This window comes from Hypoxylon trugodes (genome assembly GCF_022578975.1).
Source record: "Hypoxylon trugodes strain CBS 135444 unplaced genomic scaffold F4822scaffold_2, whole genome shotgun sequence".
NCBI lineage: Eukaryota > Fungi > Ascomycota > Sordariomycetes > Xylariales > Hypoxylaceae > Hypoxylon > Hypoxylon trugodes.
Window position 1 is genome coordinate 3,970,403 of NW_026250017.1, and position 19,856 is coordinate 3,990,258.

Consider the following 19,856-nt stretch of genomic DNA (forward strand, 5'->3'; position numbering starts at 1 on the left):
TTGCTGCATTGTGTCGACAGTAGGTCCCTCATTCTATCACCAGTCAAATGGGACTGATGAACATAAGCGGACCGGGATGCCGGAGAAATTCTACCAAACCCTGCCCTAGGCAATACATAGACTATTGGCATCGTGTTCAAGTACGAGTCAGCCAAAAGTGATTCCAAAGCGAGGCCTCCTAGTGTAGGCAGACAAAAAAGAATATTCCGAATATTTCGACTGTCACTTACGGAGATGAAGCCGGAGTATTCTACTTCAAACGTCATCAATTGACCTAGGGGTCCCTGACAAGGGGAAAAGATCTAAGGAGTTTAGTTCCTCTAGTAGACTAGCCGTCCTGGGTGACGACTAGGATGCCATGTGTCGAGGTTTTGTTTTGATTCAGCCTCCTTTGAATCTCTCGCCTTCAATATTCAATGGGCGCGCAGCGTAGTGTAGTAGGTGAAGAAACTGGTAACCGAGTAACGCTAATACATGATCTGCAAACCTGTCAGGCTTCTCTCCGACGCGATCGTCACATGTATGGGAAGTATTAAGTCGACCGACGTACAATATTCTCATCATTACAAAGACAGCATTTAGAAATATTAGGGCTTAGGAAAATGGGATGCAATGGGGAAACTCCTCTGATGCGACGATGACACAACAGTTCCGACTTGCCTATTCAGGTGATTTCCAATATCTTAGTCTTCATGCCAAACTAGTCTTGAGATGCAGATAGTCGCCGTATAGAAGCCTTCGAGAAGGTCGCCCCGCTGCTTCTGGGGTATTCGAATGGTTAAGGGTTACTAGATAAGTCGACTACTTAAGATCAAGGAATAACCTTGGGTAGATTATCCCCTGTCTCGGTCCATGAGATTATGACTGCCTTGATTGGCGATGTATGTGGATGTATATGCAGCCCCCGACTGCTTCTGGTGAACTAAATTCATCAGACTAGGCTGGATGTGATCGTAATGACGCATCTGGGGTGCATGGAACCAACTCGGCACGGCCGAGACGAGGAAATCTGAACCCTGAAAAGAAGTTCTTCCCGACCGGATTGATAACGCGGATGTCAGAATGCCCAGCCTGCAGATGCCAACGGCAGAGACCCAAAATATGAATCATTTTTCATATAGATGAGCATCTACATTTTGTCAGGAGGAACAACACTACATAAATCCCGCTCCTCTCTCTCCTCATATCTCCTCATCTAGTGGGGAATTTCATGCCGATGGCGAGAACCAGAAAAGCTGCAGCCAAGGGCGAACATCATTTCCACAGGAAGCTCAAATCAGGTTCGTTCTAGCCCGATTCTGTAATATAAAAAGTAAAGATGAAAAACTTAGCAGAAGCGATGATAGGACAACCACAACACTTGTGGCTTTGTAGTTTTTCCATGCCGTATGTACATATGTAGTTACGATCATAATGCACAACAAAGTACATCGAGTGGTCAGCAAGCATCGCAGGGCATCTTTTCAGCTTTTCGGCGAGCGAGATCCGAACCCACTTGGCATTCCTTAGCTTTTCTTTCCAGAACACTGGGACGTCTCAGCACGACGCTAATCCTAAAATTGCCCGTTCCAGATGAATTAAATATGACAGGTCAGATGGCGGTCGAATCAAGCTACTGGTAGTAGCTTTATGGATCTCACCGAGATGTGAAAAAGGATGTCGGTTTAATGGATATACATGGCTGGGAGTCCTTTCTGGGCAAACACGGATCCACTTACGCGGTGATATTCGCAGGCCGAATGAGACAGGGCTTAACCTGGGAAGTAAGGTCGAGAATGTCCGAAAGACAGGCCTCTACTCCGTGGTAATATCCTTTGTCGGGCTAGGTTGTTAATACCCGAAGAAATCTTGTACATGAATACGTATAATATGATGGCCCTCCTTGCATAGTACCGTAGCATCCAACAAAGGCGCGAACTAGATACCTAATTTATACTAGGCGAATTAATTTATTACAGTGGCATTTTCAGCTCAATCTCACCATTAATTCTCGGAGATCTGTACTCATTAATATTGTTCCGGCCTGGACTGGACTTTTCGATATGGCTACACATGGCTGCTGCGTGGCGTTCGGTAGCGCATCCTATACCCCTATTTCTTGCTACTTCTCTCACCGTCTTTAATTAAAATCCCGGGCGCCTTCCAAACTATTCTATTCCTTCCATCAATAAATTGCCTATAAGTGAAATATAATATAGGAAACTTACAGCCGATGTTTAATCGAAAACCACCTAGTATACATACGATGAAAATCGCGAGAACCCCTTGGTCCGGGGGCACTACGGCCGACGATCATCAATGCAGATGGAGAAAAGAAACACGCTAACGCACGCAATGGGATGAACACCTTTCGGGTCTAGCCGTATTCTGTTGAGCCTCCACAGGATAATTCCGACACGGCCATTGGCTACAAGCGAATTGGTCATCCAAAATGCTACTATGAAGCATGTTGGTGGCAGCGTCTCATTATTGCCCACGTCCAAAAGCATACAATATCAGAAACATACAGATTTCATATGGGGGTATGGGTAAATGTTGTGGATACGGAGTTAGCCCGTACAATTTGGGCATGAATTCTCTTCTTCACCGAATTCCTACCAGCTATGATGACCGTTTTTCCCGAACTGCCAGGTATAGGCTTCCTAGATAGGTAATTGCTGTGCTCCCATATATCGCATCACGTCGCATAGCCAAGTCTAGTTGTACTTGGCGTAGTCACATCTCACATACAAGAAATAGAAGCGAGTTTGGAATACTAGAGAGAGGAAGGTTAGATGAGATATAATCCACAGAAGAGGCCACCGAGATGTTTCGCTACCTGATGATGTGCACCGCATGTGCCGCATCCACCCCTGGACTAGTTCCGAGGAACAGTACCAAGGTAACCAACATATTCTGCTACAGCTTCCTGCAGCTATTCGTTGCGATATGCATGTATGTTCTGTGTATGCAGACCGCTCGTTATATTCCGTACGCAAGATGCAGTTACAGTTAGATGTCGATCCGCACGCGACGACCCCTGAACCAGATCAATATCGAGTCTGGTGAGGCTAGAGTGAGGCGATTTTGAGTGACATCCACTTATGGCGATCGCCAGACTAGCATAATAAGCGAACATCGTCGTAACCGCCGAACACTACCGAGTGTAGGATGACCGAAGGAGTGCCCTAGCTGGCTGCCTCCGAAAAGACGGGACTCGGGATGAGAAGGTACCTAGAAGCGGGATCGGTAGGCCGTAGTGGTCTTCAGCACCGAGAACGAGAGAGGTAGGGGTATAGATACCTTAATAACGATGACGATTCCCGATAAGGGAACTTGAAGTAAGACAAACGAGCCTGCGATGTCAATCATATTTAATCCTACATCCACATTACCCATCTTCAACTACCACTTTTAGGTAACGATAGGATCCCCGGAGTAGATACCGGACAACAAGGCCGACTCACGCGACCTTTGTTGCCTTATTCAATCTTTGTCAATCTCAAGCTTATGATGGTACGGAATAGCCCATTCCACCAGTCAGCTTAACCTGCCTAATGAAGATTGCTGCCCAACACTCCACCGTCTATCCATTTTCTTCTACAAAATCATGTACTTGTACACTTCGGAACGATATCAACCCAACTCGAGATAGTAAAGGGATGACAACGATGATCATACAACAAAATTTTGTGTCGAATTGAAAGTAACCAGTCGACGATTTCTATTCTCGGCCGCCGGTTTTCGAATTGGATTTCCTCACCTTGAGATTACCAGTTTCAAGATTGGTAGTATAAACTGATGCTCAGAAACTCAAAGGGATAATTTGTGCAAGACAAGACAGAAGAGGGAAAATGATATTCTCATTGATAAAAATACTTAGGTACAAGATATCTCAGAAAACGTCTTTCTAATAGTATACAACTTCTTCAGACCCGTTCGTATCTTCGTAACACTGCATATTGGGCAAGAAGCTTGGGACAGGTTCCAAGAAAAAACAATAAGCACAGAATGTGATAGAAGGGAGCTAGAAAATTAAAAGAGGACCAATACAATTATATTTAAGAAGCTAGCACACAGTGTCGAGACTGTAGCCACAGCTCGGAGATAGGAGTAACTGACCACATCGGTTACAATAGGTACTTACATGCGGAACCGAACGTGACGGGAAATTCTAAAATCTACAACCAAGGCTTAGATCTACCAAAATTCCACCATGGTGGTGATGTTGGTCAGCATCACAATATACCCCTGGATATAAGGCTTTGAAGCCTCACTTTACCAGCCCTACAAATAGAAAACCATGTAACAAATCATCTAACAGGACAAACCTGAATCACAGGCTACGGCGAATAATCGCTATTTATTCACCCCTCCGCTATTATAAGACGCTACGCACCAAAAATGCATAAAGCATCCCCCAATGCGCACGCTCAAAACATTATCTCATATTCGCGAGCGCCTGAAAAAAACAAGAATCGGATATTCATGAAGTCGTTTGTTTGTATTGCAATTCATTCATCCACTACCAGCCCGGCCCGTTAAGCAAGTACGCACTACCTTAGTACCCTTCTCTTCATCCTTTTCTCTCCATCAAGGGGAAGACGATGAGACAAAAAATAGAAGTGGTCATAAGAGTTGATATCCACCTGAACCCTGTAAGAGTACTGCCAAACATTTACATTATTGATACGAGGAAGTGAGTAATAGTAACGGAATAATCATAATCTCCGCTTTCTTCGTTACGAGTTTAGAAGATGTTCAATAGCACCTTGTACGCTTCCACCGCTTCGTCGTAGAGCCGCGACGTTTCTGTCAAAATCGTAGAATCCCATCTCGTTGAGCTGTCGTAGCTGTTCTGCGTAGCGCTCCTCCGGGGGTCGGTTGTCGGCGGGCGGCGTGGGGGAGCCCATGGGCGAATTCATACCTAGCATGTTCATCATTTGCTGGAGGACCTCGGGCGACATATTAGGCATGTTGCCGAAAGGGTTAGCACCGGCACCTGCGCCTGCGCCAGCACCCGCGGCGGGAGCGGGTTGTCCTGGGAAGCCGGCATTTGCGCCGAAAAGACCTGCGAATGGGTTCGGGGGCGGACTCGAAGGGCTCTGTGCGGTGTTCGCTTGACCTTGACTAGCGTCCGTGCTGCCACCTTCGGCCGGTGCACTTCCTGCCGTCGCCGGGGCCGTGCCCGTACCAGCCGCTCCTTGACCCGGCTGCGGTGCTCCAAGCGGGCCAAAGAAAGCACTAAACGGGTTGGCAGCGCCAGCACCACCAGCTCCAGGAAGTTGAATATTGCCCCAAGACGACGGATCGAAAGGGTTAGGTTGAGCGCCCGCGGTTTGGCCAGTACCACCGTTGTTAGTTCCCGTAGTGCTGGTGTTCGCGGAGGCGTCGCCGGGAGTATTGTCAGTGACTCCAGGCATGGGAAAAGCATTCTGAGCGGCTTGGCGGCCGCCGAGAGCTCGTTGTAATCTGGCGGCTCCACGCAAAGCCTCGGGACTGGTCATCATATGACGGAAGAGCGGCGATCGTACTATCTCACGGGCGTTGGGGTTGTTTCGTAGCATGGGATTCGATTGGATCATCATGTCGATGAAGGCGTCGTTATTCATCATCTCGTTCATCTGTTGCGCAACATGTGGGTTACTAAGCATGTTGGCCAGTTGATCCTCATCCATGATAGAACCGACCATCTGCGTGAAAGAATAAGTTAGCAATTAACCCTAGGAATTACTAACAATGATAATATGAGAAATATTGACTTACTCCTCCGTCAGGACCGAACATGTCGGCGGACGGTAGGTTCGTTAGACCAGCATATCTAGCGCCCGTCAAACCCGCCAAAGGGTTGTTAGCCGTACCAGCAGCCATATTAGTGGGAATCTGGGGCACAGCAGGCGCAGAAGAGGATGTAGACGAGGCGGCGGGAGGAGTCGGGTTGCTGGCAGCGCTCTTGACTAGATGAACAGTGTTGCCGTTCTTGATCTTGTATGTGCTTAAAGCATCGTCGTTCTTCATGACACGGCCGGAGTAGATCAGGCGCTGTCGTTCAATGGGGATATTCTCGAACTCGGCTCCCGCAAGCTTGTTCTTTAGATCGGAAACGGTGGCAGTCTCGGCCATGGTAATAGTATGCTGAGTTTCGCCTGAGGTTCTCACCTTAAAGGTGATTTGAGGGTCAGAGCTGCCCTCAGCTGAGTCGGCCATTTTCGGGGATCGGCGTCAATTGATTGATGCTATGTTGAGTAATTCGGGGATTACGTTGGTCTGTGGGAGACGACGATGGTAACGGACGGAAATAGAATATTAAGAAAAGATGAGTTCGTCAATTCAGAATGGATAGAAAGGTCAGGAAAGGGAATAATAGAAAGCCTGACCAGTCCAGTCAAAAACGAAATTGATCAGTCAGTCGATGCAGGCGGCGATGGGTTTAGATCGGGCGACGTATGATTGGTGATAGAAATGTTGGCTTGGTGATGATTGTTCAGGGTAGGTAATTTGCAGGTATAATTGCAGGTAATGGCAAGTAATTGTTTCCCCAAGTCGTATCTGTCTAAGGTAACTAAGCTAATATTTGTTGCGACGTGGGGCAATAAAAGGTTACTACCGGCTGGGTCCGATTATCGAATGGTACTTCCTGTCATATATACTAGGTACTAATTCGATACAAATAGAACAGGGTCTATGTAGTTTTCCTAAGAAAAAGAAACGTCGAAGGAAATAACAAGATTAATATTCATATGACTTATAAAAGACTATCAAAGTACTTGAAAGTTGAAAGAAGTTCCTAATCCCTTAAATAAACTAACTAAATAACATAAGGGATAGAAATCACGTCGATGCGCCGAGTTAAAAAATAATGGTGTTGAATTATGTACATTTACAGCAATATTAAAGTACCTTCTGTTAATACGATCAAGTACCCCCCAGTCAGCCTCGCCGATGGCCCCTCGTTTTTGGAGACCAGATAGGTAACGACTAGCGCTTTCTGCTGAAGTAAGGTTCTTTCACCATCCATGCCCTTCTGGCTGCAATCAACCTTACCTTCTACTACCTCTAGTTCGCTGCCTAAGGAAATTTCTATCCGGCGCCGTAGTAGGGCACATTTAGTGACTTCTTTCGGCCTATCTTTAGACCTACCGACCTACATATGCGTCGCATCTTCCCTTCCGAGTGCGGAGCATCTATTTACGATCTTATGCATGCACAGGACATTTTGAGTTAAAAAATGACATCAGAAGAGCTACGTAATATTCAATTCAGAATTCCTTATTTTCCTTTCCCTTTTATATATTTAACCAATTCCTGTCATCATTGTCTAAAGGGGCACTCTCGTGTCTTCGGACTCTTCTGTAAACCAATCATCAGCAAGCAATTGTTCTGCCGTCGGCCTATCCCTTGGATCCAATTTCATAATCTTAAGGACAAATTCCTTGTCTACAGGTGAGATCTCTCTAGACGTAACAAGATGGAACGGCTTCTCTGGAGGACCCATAAGATGGAGTGCATTGACGACCCTGATCACATCGGGGTCCTTGAAGTCATCATACGACTTAGGAAAGGGGCCGAAGAATTTATACATGCGTTTGAGAACCGTGTATAAATATTCTTCATCTTCCAGCTTATATCCTTCAATGGCCGGATTGAATAAATGGTAGTCCCCGCCATAAATCAGGCTTAAGATCTACAGCGCAAACTAGCATCGACTGCTGATTTTCTCGACATCGACGTATCATACCGCGTTACCGAATGACCATATATCAGTAGCTGTACCCCAATGAAGTTGGAAAGCGGCTTCTGGACTACGACTGATGGCAGCACCGATTAATTGGCCTTCTTTTGCGAATTGCGAGTCCTATGGAACGACGCCGCCGCAATCGCCAAGCTGTATAGTGGAGAAGCGTTCGCCATTATGGCCGTGATTCGCAAAAACATTGTCTAGCTTCACGTCTAGATACGGCGGAACAAGAAGTAAGTCGCTGTTCTATACGAATTAAAGATATATGACATACTTGTGTGTACTAGTTCATCCTTATGGAACACACTCGGAGCTTCAAGAATGCTCTTTGCAACTTGCTTGATTTTGGGCCGTGATAATCGCTCCTTGTTAGATGCGCTTAATAGATCCGTATCTAGATATTGCAAGACAATACTGGACGGTTCGGATGGTTGTTGAATTTCGTCTAATAGTGGTCGTAAATGAGTGGTTTTAGATTGATATTGCTTCAGAATGGCGGACTCATTCTGTAAGCGCCAATGCTTTGGGACGCTCTTGAGGATGCATTTCTCTTCCTCGCAATTCCTAAATCGAGGGGTGAGTGAAGATCTTGCCAGTAGAACTATGAGCGAACATCAACTTGCCTTGCTAGAAACACGACACCATTGTCGGTAGATTTATATAATTCCTTTACTAGGGAGTATGTCGAGAGGCGACCTTTCAGGATTTGGCCTGGTTTTAAAATCGAAGCCATCCCTGCGAGTCGGGATTCTCAATTCCTTTGTAGATTGATTGATTCCAAATCTTGTCGACGTCACAATTTCACAGAATGCGATAAACCAAAAATTTATATCAATTTAGACGGATAAAATTTTCATTTGCCAGGTTTAACAAACACCAGTTTATTTTCTCATCCATAATTATCTATTTAGTAAGGTCCCGGGGTGCTGGCGCCAGCGACGCATCGCTCGTGTAACTCGAAAAACTGCGGGCTACGTATATCGACATAAAAATCTTGCTCAAAATAATAGCAAAAAAATACTATATCGAGTAAATACCTGCCTAGGAAGGTAAGCGAATATCGTGTCTCACTTGGGGAAGCATTTGGTTGTGAATCGCTTTTTGATGCCTCTTTGGGGGTAGCAGGGCCGGTTTACGCCACGTAGGAGTGTAAATTGTTTATTAACGCCCATGTCTCTTGATTAATATTTTTCTTGTCATCCAAAACATTCATCGCAATGGATACTTGTAATCTCGAACCAGATCAACTCGAAAAGTACGTTTGTCGGACACTGGAGATTGTTGATTACACGTTGGATGACGCCGAACTTGAGCGTCGATGTCCTCTTGACCATGGACGACACATTGTTCAGCCTCGAGAGTCGCTAGGTCAGCTCGATACACTTCCCTATGAGCTTGTCGCTGATATACTCCTCGCATTGGATCTGCCGTCATTAGTAACTTTCCGACGTGTCAACTGCCGAGCAATCGGTCTCATTGACTCTTTACACGAGTACAGGATGATATCAGAAAACTGTATCAACGTACTCCGCGCCGCCGTCAGCCTTGATGCAACTAGCTTTTCTTGCTGGGATTTATACCAAACACTTTCTACAAGTAACTGCGACACATGCTCCTGGTTCGGTGGTTATTTGTACCTCATCACTGGTAAGCGGGTGTGCTGGTCCTGCTTTACGAGGCAACAGAGGTACTTCCCCTTATTGGCTGGTGAGATAACAAGATATACTGGACTGTCAGGAGGAGCACTCGTATCTTTACCACACATAACCAGCCTCCCAGGATGTTACACTCCATTTCTGGATGTATCAAAGGAGAGAATTCTGCTCTACGATCAGCGAGCCGTGTTCGATGCATCTCCAAAACTCCCATCCCATGAATTCTACAGTGAGATCCAGGGGCGGGATCTCCTTGCGATGGAGCCTCGACGGTACATGGCGATTATTTCAGCACCTTACTTCAGGCCTTCAGATTTAACCGTGGATTGGGGTTACTATTGTGCCGGGTGTAAGGGCCACGAGGAATTCCCGCAGCACTTCCGGGATAAATACACCGAGGATGGTATTATCAATCATATCAAGCGGCGTGGGATGAGCCCAGGCGCACAGGATAACGATGAAGGCCCTTGCTTCGTGCAACACCACCAAGGCGGTGTGACCTGCAGTCATCAAAGCAAAGTAAGGGAAATTACTCAAAGTAGACCTGAGTAAAAAATCCAATCAAATTGCGTGGTGTATCGGGTATAAAAAGAGGCGTCTGGCTTTCAATGATACTTGGTGGTTTTAATGGGGGAAAATGCGAATGTCGCTTTTGGGTGGATCTCGGGATCCTAACTGACATTAATGATATTCATAAATCCGTATAGGGGCGTCCTTTGGAGCATAATTAGCAGAATGAAAACTCGAATTAACCTAGAGCTAAAATCTGACTTGAACCTTCTAGACGATCGCTTAATTGTTCAACAAGAAATCAAAAATGGTAGGCTTGACCGTATCCACCTCCAGCATAGTCTGGACTTCCTCATCTAAGCTGTTCAAAAATCTTTCTTGATCCCACTTCGGCTGCCACCCGAGATTATACGAATTCACCGGGACAAGGTCGCCGCTAAGTTATCCATTAGACACCATGTTTCTAGCGATAAAGGGGGACGCTCACCTAGAAGTAGCCATAGCCCGAATGAATCGTCGTGGAAATCCTAATTGATCTGCTGCTAGTTCATAGCTAGGCCACAACTGTGCTTTGGGCTCTGCCACAAGCCCACGCTCATGCATGGACTTGGCGATACCGTCCATGACTTCCCACCAAGGACACTTGTGAACCGTAGCAAAGTAATAACCCTTCTCGCCGCTCGGAATGGGCTCTTTGTGGGTGACTTTCTCTACAAGAAGGGCATAAAGTGCGGCTAGATCTGAGATGTGCGTCGCAGGCGGGGCCTACTGGGATATCAGCATCAATATAAATAAAAGGTGGACAGGAATACGTACACCATCCTTATCAAACTTATATACGATTTTATTCGCGATGGCGGTTCTAATAGAGGCCGGGATATTGACGGATACCTTCCTCCACTCGCCGGCGCCTCTCCCGTCTATTAAGAGTGAGCCCGAATGCGACGTATGGACAATGTAATAAGGTGATACTCACAAACCATCGGGACGGCAACATTAAAGCTCGTAACCCCCAATTCTTTAGACAACTCCGCAACGAGAATATTCGTCTTGCGAAAGAGTTAGAAATAATGCTCGTTGCGATGAGGTGCGAATAGAATAACTTACATGTCGAGCGGGGTGGAGGTCTCCTATTTCCTTCTCCTTTTCAAAAATTGGGTCGGAATCTCTCACTTCCCCGTATGTCCAACCAGCCTCTTCCGAAAAGAGGGTGGTTAGCGACGACTAGCACCAGATAAATTAGCCGCCTAGCAGTGGGCGACTGGGGGGAGAGTCTCACATGAATGAAATACGCATCTTTTCCACTGATTCTGCGGTGTTCGCCAAGGGCTTTAATGAGGTGAGACACAAGAGCCGCTTCTGAAGAGCTTGCAGTGTGAATGATGAAATTAACTGAAAAAGCATCAGCCATGTAGCGTGGTAAAGTTGACATATGAACATACTATTATTCTTAAGTACGACTTCTTTGACCGCATCTTCGTCTCGGAGATTGAGTTGAACTACATTGACGCCGAGTTTTGACAGGCTCTGAACCTGTTCTTCGGAGCGAACCGCGGCAATGATGTTCTTTGCTTTAACGAGGCCACTCGTGCGAGATAGGAGTTCCGCGAGAACAGAACCTCCGCTGCGAATCTGTTAGCCTATCGTAGTAAAAGGCGAAGTATCATACATATAGCCAGCAGCGCCGGTGATGAGGATATTTAGGCTCATGATGTTGATTTGGTGGGGAGTTGGATGTTCTGGTACTATGGAGGGATATTTCACTTACTGAATGGAAGAGCGAGCAGCTACTTATAATCAAGATGTAGAATTTCCCTTCACATTAACTATAGATGGAGGCGCATCTTGTTTGTGATGCATCGACACTGAGCTCAAGTGAGATCGCTAGCAAACTAGCCAATCAGATCCCCTGACACTAATCGGAAACCCGCGCGAATCCGTTGCTGGCGTGCACGCTAGGATTTGTCATCGTTCGACTTGTCGCTAATATGAATTGTCGCCTATGATTAACTTAATTCTGACGTCCTTCTAGAAAAACATGATGTGAAAATGGATTCCCGCGGGAATGATGCTGACAAGCGACCGAGGGGTCGTTTGGCGATCGCGAGACGTTCGGTGAGATCAAGCACTGAAACCCCAAATCGTCAATCGCACATATGCTAATCATTGGCGCAATAGTGTGACCAATGTCGCTCTCGAAAGGTAACTTTGAAGTCCGAGTCCGAGGTATTCGTCCGTCGGTCGAATGCGTGTTAACAATTAGTCATTGAGTAGATTGGCTGCGATAGAGGATCCCCTTGTTCGAATTGTGTATCTGCTAGACTTAATTGTACCCACAGCACCATCGCAGCGAAGACGACAACTCCTAAGCAAAGGGTGTTGATCTCGGCGGAATAGTGAGTGTGCTTCACAGAACCCTTCCAATCCTCATCGATGTACTTATTCTTTTGTTTAGCGAACAGAAAATTGACGAGATTGCTAAAAGTGTTGATGGCATCAAGCTTCTTTTACAAGAGCGCAATGGGTCCCCAGATGCGAAACAGTCCGAACCTCATCTTAAATTAGTGGGTGCACCAAAACCTCCAACAGAGAATCAGCCAGCTTCTTCATGTGGGGATGGATTCTTATGGGATCATTCTATGCATATTATCGATTTTGTCAAGGCGGTCGTTGAAGACACTGGTTCAAAAGATGACATCACGCCCGAGACAGCTGAAATCCTCTCATCGCTGAAGAGAGTTCTACACACTCTGGAAGACCCCGTTTTCGCGGCGAACCAGAATCCCTTGCGATCCAAGGTCGTTAAATACCAGACAGGTCCTTCTATGCCCCCTTTAGATGCTGTCGTGGCGGTACTTCGATGGGCTAAAGGTCAGTTAGGCGAGAACACGGCTCGCGAACACGCTAATATGAATTGTAGAACATAGTAGATATTCTAGGATTGCTTGGATTTCTCGGATACTTCCTCTCGAGAAGTTCGCTGAGATCTGTCGAAAAGTCTACTTCGCTGTTGACGACTATAGTGAGATCGATCTCGTGCTTGCTAATGGGTACTTATCCCACATATTTTCTGAGCATGTCGTTATATCCGGACTTCGGGACTATCGAGAGTACTCTCAGCTCTGTCGCAAGAACCTTCATAATGCCCTATCGAGACTCCCACTTCTCTTACCGGCATCCATGGAGGTTATCGCCGCGTTGGCGCTTGGGGTGAGTATCTTCGGTTCTATCTCTAAAGGGTGCTGACAGCTAACATATAAACAGACGTTCAATGCAGTCGAGAATTCTAAAGCTACGATGGCGTGGACGTTTATTTCTGCTGCCTCGGATCTTTGTCAAAGATTAGGATATCATCGTTCTCGTCCTCCGAGAGATGATGACAAATCTCTGCGAGCTGCCCAAGAACGTCTATTTTGGACTATCCACAGAATGGACAAGGGACTTTCGTTTCGCTTCGGTCGCCCGTCGAATATCCGTGATGCTGAGATTACACTGCCACATAATCCGAAGGAGCCACGGTTTACCAAAGTTGCAAGAATCCAGGGGAGAGCATACGATGAACTTTATAGCCCAGCAGCTCTATCTCGACCGATTGCTGAACGTGCCCGAATAATTGAGATACTTGGTACAGAGTTACGAGTACTGATAGGCGAAACGCATGCCGAAATCTTCGTATGCATCCAACACTTTTGTTAAGTAATTTCTGAAGGCTCGCTAACGGATAATCGTAGGATGCCACCAATCAACCAGGCGACAGCGAGGCAGATCCGATGCGAGTGGTGTACTTACAATGCGACCTGGTTTGCCAATATTCGTTACTCGCTTTGATTTGGCGGGCAGCTCCTGTCGTACAAGGCCCCTCAAGTGTCTCGGAAGATTGCGTAGCGATCGCTCGCGAGACTCTAGATATTCACCATCAGTGTATGCTGGCCGTCAATAATTGCAAAGGCGATCCATCTATGGTCATTAGATATATAAACTGGTGAGCAGGCTCATTTCTTTTTGACGATGTTGCACTTCTTGGGAGGATACGAATTAATGATTGAAAACTTGTTAGGGCGATTATGCATATTCCTTTCGTCCCATTCAGTATTCTCTTTACCCGCGCCATTCAGCTATTGGATTTCGCCGATCTAGCTCGCTTGGAAAATTTCGCGACTTCTCTGGGGCCGGGGACGGATTCCTCGGAGTCGTTTACACATCCCTACCGACTGTATGATCTTCTCTGCAAGGCTGCACGGATTTACATTGACAGAAACATCCCCTCATCGTCCACGGATGCAACTTTGGTCGACAACCCATCGATTTCCTTGGGACAATTCGATTTCGGAAGCATTGTGCCGGATGCAGGGATGGTAGAAGGTGGAAACTTGGGAATTGATGATGCCCAGATGTACGACTTGAGTGATTGGTATTACAGCAACCAGCAGATCATGAACTTGTTGGATGAAGATTTAATGTTTTGAATTTCTCAGCAGCTCTAGAGATATTATATATGAGAGGATTTATGTAAGCCGCTACTATCTTATGCTGAAAGCATACCCTGCACAAATGTTAAGCAAATTGAGCTTATGCATCGGCTAAGGGTATGAAGCTAGACCAAAATGAGAAACTTACCTCGGTATGTATTCGTCTAGTGTTCCCCATGGGGCAAGTTCCAAGGATAATCCACCTTAATTTCCAATATGAATGTTTCCTACACCAGTATTCTTACCTTCATCATTTCATTAGTGATATTTCTTTAATTCATTAATATCTCTCTGATCCATATGAGCCGTCTTAAATTCTTGAGATAAAGCACTCAATTGTATAGTATACTTGTGTTGTTGCTACTAGAGATTACATTCCATTCATCACAAAAAAGCAATTATGAGGGGGATTCAAGTTAATCAATATATCAAGGTGCGAATAATTTCATGAAAATATAAGAAGAGGAATTGGCTTCATCATATAACTACCTACTGACACAACAACAGGGCCCAAAAGAGCTCAAAGTAACCGAGCTCCCCGATCCAACACCCAGGCCGGACCAATACCTCATTGAGGTCCACGCCGCCGCCACCAATTTCTTCGACATACTCCAAATTCAAGGAAAATACCAAAGTCAACCTCGTAAGTCCATACTCACCCCAATCTTACTCATCTACCACCTAATCAATGAAACTTAGCCCTTCCATGGGTCTCCGGCGCCGAATTCTCAGGCATCGTCCTAGCAACTCCCACAAACGCCAAATCCCCCAAATTCCCCATAGGTAGCCGGGTCTTCGGCGCGAGCCAAGGCGCATACGCAACACGCGTATGTGCCGCAGAACCCGAACTCCTCCCGGTACCAAACGGATGGTCCTTCGTCGACGCAGCAGGTCTCTTCGTCACCGCGCCCACAAGCTACGGCGCGCTTGTCCTACGCGCCGGTATCAAAGCCGGTGATTGGGTATTAGTCCACGCGGCTGCGGGTGGAGTCGGACTCGCTGCCGTGCAAGTCGCTAAAGCGTTCGGCGCGACGGTTATCGCGACCGCGGGGACGCCGCGGAAGTTAGAAGTCGCGAAGCAATTTGGTGCGGATCATGTTGTGGATTATCGCGATGCGGGTTGGCCCGATAAAGTTAAGAAATTGACGCCGAAGGGTAGGGGTGTGGATATTGTGTATGATCCCGTGGGCGTGGTGGATAAGAGCACTAAGTGTATTGCGTGGAATGGGCGTATTTTGGTTATTGGGTTTGCGGCGGGGCAGATTGAGAAGGTGGCTATGAATAAGGTACTTCTTAAGAATATTAGCTTGGTTGGCATTCATTGGGGTGCGTATGCGAAGTTTGAGAGGGAATCGATTCCGGTCGTTTGGGAGGGTATTGGGAAGTTGATAGAGCAGGGCAAGTTTAAGGGTACAGTATTTGCGGATAAGGAGTTTGTTGGACTGGAGAATATTCCCGATGCGCTGTTGGCCTTGGGAAGCAGGGAAACGTGGGGCAAGGTCGTTGTGAAGATTCCGCAATCTGGAGAGAGCAAGCTATAGGGATGCATTATAAAACCTCTTTACGATTAAAGCATTTGTAGATAGATGATACGAAATTAGACCAAACGGCTATTTTTGTCATTTTTGATTTCCTAGGTCACCTAATCCAAATTCCTTCCAGTACGTTGATTTCAATGAAAACCGTATGGTATACATCATGACCTCATTAGGTACCTACCTAGTTAACCAAATACTATATCAATCTACAATTTCCGTCAATAGCGCATGTCCCTCATAGCCCATATATTTGACTTGGATCTGTATGCTCTCCAGCACCCTGCGCTTCATCTCCGACGCCGTCTTGATGATATCCGTATTTACGAATGCACCATGTGAGCTACTGAACTCATATTTCTTCAGTATACCCCACATCCTCTCCAGTTCACTCGGGTTCAGCGGGATCATGTTTGGGATGCTCCACATGAACGAGTAACTATTCATGCCCCGAGGCCGTGTTCGGGTGCTGCCCACCGCGTTCGTATCCCAACTACCCAGCCCAGCGGGCGTGGTAACTAGTGTATCGGCGATTAGGAGATGCTTGTCGTACAGCGACACAAAGGACCCTGGGAAATGCCCGCCGAGTTTAAGGACCATGACACCGGATGACCCCCCGTCGATTTGCAAGTCAAGCTCCGTTTCTTCAACGAACACTTGGTGCGCCGAGCTCTGCGTCGTCCATTGTTTGTCCTCAGCTGCTAGGTAAACGGGACAATTGAAAGCGCGAGCCCACTCAACATGTGTCGTGTAATAGTGGGGATGCGAGATGACAATAGCCTTAAGACCGCCCAAACCCTTGATTCTATCAATGGTTTCTTCGTCAATCAGCGTCAGACAATCCCACAATACGTTGCCTTTAGGTGTTTTGATGAGAATAGCACGCTGTCCAATGGCGACCTTGGGTTCTATGACGATAGATACAAATCTATCATCCCCTTTGAATGGTATCCACGTATTCTTGGCATTTGAACGGAGCTCGTCGAGGGTAGTGAAGGCCTGCCCCGTTGGTGGGGTGAATTGTCGTGGATCATCACAGATGAAGCACGTTTTCAATTCTTGTCGATCTGCTGTGGGAAACTGGGTTCCGCATGCGGTGCAAATAAGCCATGACCCTGTTCTGCTAGGATCGTATGATGGCTCGCTGGATGCCATGGCTGGCAAATGTAGGTCTGAGGTATCGTGACTTTTCGATGCCGGCTCTTAGCGACGCTTCTCAGGTCTAATCCTGGATTGGATGTTTCCTACTCCCAACTCAATGGAGACTCTCTAAGTCAGTGTATTTATAATACTTCGCCTTACTGACTTGAAGTATTCTGCGAAATCTAGGTTATATCTTGTAGAAGTTGAATTCGAATTCGCCTATGTTCTATAGATACAGGCATCATCAACTGAATTATAGGTGCCTATATCGCTGGAAGCACCTCTGCGGGGTACATTGGTGGGGTGAGATTTGGAGAAGTGGGGGAACGATATAGGGCAATAGTTGTGTAACGTAAAACAAGGGAACAGTATCAGGTGGTTCGATTTATATGTACTACTAAGTTGGATATAGCAAATAGCGGCAACTAGCAAAGTATTGACGAATGAGGGATAAAGAAGGTAAGCATCGCTCTATGTTCGGAAGTTATAGCCGGCTATCGACGGCCGGTGAAGAAGCCCGGTGAGTTGCATATTAAAATGCGGGGATTTGCGAACTACATCCGGATGATGGCCTATAGTAGAAGTCCCCTTATCTTTTTTTAAGCCGATAACCTTTGCATTCCAGATACATAATAATAACTCCCTCTCCTTCTCTCTCGTTTTTAAGCTTTATTTGTTCTCATGCAACCTTTTTCGTCATCTTGACGTTGTATTTGAGTGGGTGTTAGTTTTCTCTCTTAAATTTGTAGAAATTGTACACAATGGTCTTCTTTCTTGACTACATCCAACATAAACGAGACTGGTAAGTACCTTTTCCTATCTTTACCCACAATTCACCACATACCAGTACATACCCGATTTCGGCTACTTCCGATTGATATTTCTCACACTTACAACGAATTAGCAAGTTTAAGCAGAATGAGCGAGCAGAGAGAATTCGGGCCTTGACCCAATACCGCGGTCCCTTTACCGCATTGGATCGAGAAATCATCGACAAGCCAATAGAAGAATTGGTGCAAGATGTACAAAAAGGCGTACTTGACCCTATTGAACTTCTCCACACTTATGGCAAGGTTGCCATCAAAGCGCACGAGAAGACAAATTGTCTTACGGAAGTCATGATATCTGCTGCCGAAGGTTGGGTTAAAGATGGTTCCATCAACTTCAAGGGTCCATTGGCTGGAATTCCTGTGAGCTTAAAAGACACCATCAATGTTGGCGGCTTCGACTCCACAGTTGGCTACAGCAGCTTCGTTGGAAATAAGCCATCTCAAGATGGGGGTCATACCCGCTTACTGAAGGACGCTGGCGCTATCCCCTATGTTAAGACCAATATGCCTATCACTCTTCTGAGCTTCGAGTCGACGAATGATGTATGGGGTCGATGCACCAATCCCCACAACAACAAGTACTCTCCGGGTGGGTCCACTGGGGGTGAAGCAGCTTTACTGGCGTTAGGTGGAAGGATCGGAATCGGAAGCGATGTTGCCGGAAGTGTTCGGGCTCCCGCACATTTCTCCGGTATCTACAGTCTGCGATGCTCGACTGGACGATGGCCGAAAGCCGGATTTGCGACGAGTATGCCCGGTCAAGAAGGTGTTCCCAGCGTGTATAGCCCTATGACGAGAACCTTAAACGACTTGACATATTTCACCCGCGCCGTTGTCGAAATGCAACCTTGGAAATACGACCATACTATTCACCCCTTACCGTGGAGACCCGAGGTGGAGAAGGAATATGCGACAAAGGAAAAGTTTCGCGTAGGCGTGATGAGGACGGATGGCGTCGTAGATCCGAGTCCCGCATGCCTGCGAGCGCTAGAAAAGACGGAAGCTGCTTTAAGGGAAGCCGGTCATGAGATTGTTGAAATTGACCCGCCATCACCATACGAGGCACTTCGACTCGGCGCTCTCCTATTGAATGCTGACGGTTGCCAGATGTTCAAGTCGTTCTTCCGATTTGGCGAGTGGGATGATCCGGGTGCCGACCAAATGGACTTCCTTATGAGGCTGCCGCGACCACTTAAATACCTTTACTACCTGTGGGTGAAGTACATCCGAAGGGATAATGTATGGGCTGGCCTCATTAAGGACTGGCATGCGAAGACTGCATTCGAACAGTGGAAGCTAGTGAGCCAGCGGGAGGCATATAAAGCCAAGTGGTTCGATTGGTGGGAGAGTGTCGACGTTGACTTCTTAATTACACCACCTAATGCAACACCGGCCGTACCTCATGATGGTATGAAAGAGGCTGTTAGTAGCTGTGGTTACACGTTCCTCTTCAATATTGTAAGTACATTCCTCGAATATCATCACCCTGGTCAGAATACTCATTTATATCCGATAGGTCGACTATACATGCGGTATAATTCCTGTGACGCATGTTGATAAGGATCTTGATAAGTTGCCATCCACGTTCAACATCAAGAAGCTGAATGGAGTTGCTCAAGGCGCATACAAGTTGTACGACGCCGAGGCGATGCACGGACTACCCGTCGCAGTGCAAATTGTTGGACGAAGATTAGAAGAAGAAAAGGTGCTTGCAATCATGAAGAGAGTTGAGGATGCTCTAGGTGATGAGAAGTACACCTTGCTTGAGATAGATTGAGGTGGTGGTTTTGGAGTGGTTAGATCTGGGTAGATCTTACGGTACCCCATTTGTATGCGATGATTTCAAAAGAAGGCAGTCATCCATGATTCAAATCCGAGCAAGTACCCAAATAAAGATTCAGGTAAACCAATGCGCACTCCTGTGATTTAAAGTGAATCCACAAACACCCATAGTGCCCCTTGCATGTTGATGTGGTGCGCTGTTAAGGAGTTGGCGA

General features: G+C 46.5%; 8 protein-coding genes across 8 annotated transcripts; 4 read left to right on the forward strand and 4 right to left on the reverse strand.

Moving 5' to 3' along the window:
- Window positions 1-4,014: 4,014 nt before the first annotated feature.
- Window positions 4,015-6,767, reverse strand: F4822DRAFT_146914 (ubiquitin-domain-containing protein). The gene is made up of 2 exons (XM_051452926.1): window positions 5,746-6,767; window positions 4,015-5,672 (listed from the first exon to the last, which is right to left on the reverse strand). Exons 1-2 carry the CDS (start codon window positions 6,184-6,186, stop codon window positions 4,722-4,724), a joined length of 1,392 nt encoding a protein of 463 aa, XP_051318732.1. The 5' UTR covers window positions 6,187-6,767; the 3' UTR covers window positions 4,015-4,721.
- Window positions 6,768-7,297: 530 nt separating this feature from the next.
- F4822DRAFT_426158 (kinase-like protein) lies at window positions 7,298-8,450 on the reverse strand (the record flags this gene model as incomplete). Its single annotated transcript, XM_051460492.1, has 4 exons — window positions 7,298-7,663; window positions 7,718-7,815; window positions 7,992-8,281; window positions 8,353-8,450. 4 exons carry the CDS (start codon window positions 8,448-8,450, stop codon window positions 7,298-7,300), a joined length of 852 nt encoding a protein of 283 aa, XP_051318733.1.
- Window positions 8,451-8,752: 302 nt separating this feature from the next.
- On the forward strand, window positions 8,753-10,095 carry F4822DRAFT_392679 (uncharacterized protein). The gene has a single exon (XM_051457234.1). It carries the CDS (start codon window positions 8,935-8,937, stop codon window positions 9,922-9,924), a length of 990 nt encoding a protein of 329 aa, XP_051318734.1. The 5' UTR covers window positions 8,753-8,934; the 3' UTR covers window positions 9,925-10,095.
- Window positions 10,096-10,164: 69 nt separating this feature from the next.
- F4822DRAFT_426160 (NAD(P)-binding protein) lies at window positions 10,165-11,592 on the reverse strand (the record flags this gene model as incomplete). Its single annotated transcript, XM_051460493.1, has 8 exons — window positions 10,165-10,318; window positions 10,370-10,647; window positions 10,699-10,802; window positions 10,859-10,931; window positions 10,990-11,106; window positions 11,162-11,274; window positions 11,325-11,506; window positions 11,552-11,592. 8 exons carry the CDS (start codon window positions 11,590-11,592, stop codon window positions 10,165-10,167), a joined length of 1,062 nt encoding a protein of 353 aa, XP_051318735.1.
- Window positions 11,593-12,804: 1,212 nt separating this feature from the next.
- F4822DRAFT_146949 (uncharacterized protein) lies at window positions 12,805-14,527 on the forward strand. The gene is made up of 3 exons (XM_051452927.1): window positions 12,805-13,554; window positions 13,614-13,864; window positions 13,940-14,527. Exons 1-3 carry the CDS (start codon window positions 13,180-13,182, stop codon window positions 14,346-14,348), a joined length of 1,035 nt encoding a protein of 344 aa, XP_051318736.1. The 5' UTR covers window positions 12,805-13,179; the 3' UTR covers window positions 14,349-14,527.
- Window position 14,528: 1 nt separating this feature from the next.
- On the forward strand, window positions 14,529-15,963 carry F4822DRAFT_392686 (NAD(P)-binding protein). Its single transcript, XM_051457235.1, has 3 exons — window positions 14,529-14,784; window positions 14,859-14,994; window positions 15,051-15,963. The coding sequence occupies exons 1-3, from the start codon at window positions 14,752-14,754 to the stop codon at window positions 15,890-15,892; spliced, it is 1,011 nt and encodes a 336-aa protein (XP_051318737.1). The 5' UTR covers window positions 14,529-14,751; the 3' UTR covers window positions 15,893-15,963.
- Window positions 15,882-17,463, reverse strand: F4822DRAFT_147005 (beta-lactamase-like protein). The gene has a single exon (XM_051452928.1). The coding sequence runs from the start codon at window positions 17,039-17,041 to the stop codon at window positions 16,091-16,093; it is 951 nt and encodes a 316-aa protein (XP_051318738.1). The 5' UTR covers window positions 17,042-17,463; the 3' UTR covers window positions 15,882-16,090.
- A 125-nt stretch (window positions 17,464-17,588) lies between these two features.
- F4822DRAFT_147132 (amidase) lies at window positions 17,589-19,830 on the forward strand. The gene is made up of 3 exons (XM_051452931.1): window positions 17,589-17,831; window positions 17,934-19,317; window positions 19,376-19,830. The coding sequence occupies exons 1-3, from the start codon at window positions 17,791-17,793 to the stop codon at window positions 19,634-19,636; spliced, it is 1,686 nt and encodes a 561-aa protein (XP_051318739.1). The 5' UTR covers window positions 17,589-17,790; the 3' UTR covers window positions 19,637-19,830.
- Window positions 19,831-19,856: the final 26 nt, after the last annotated feature.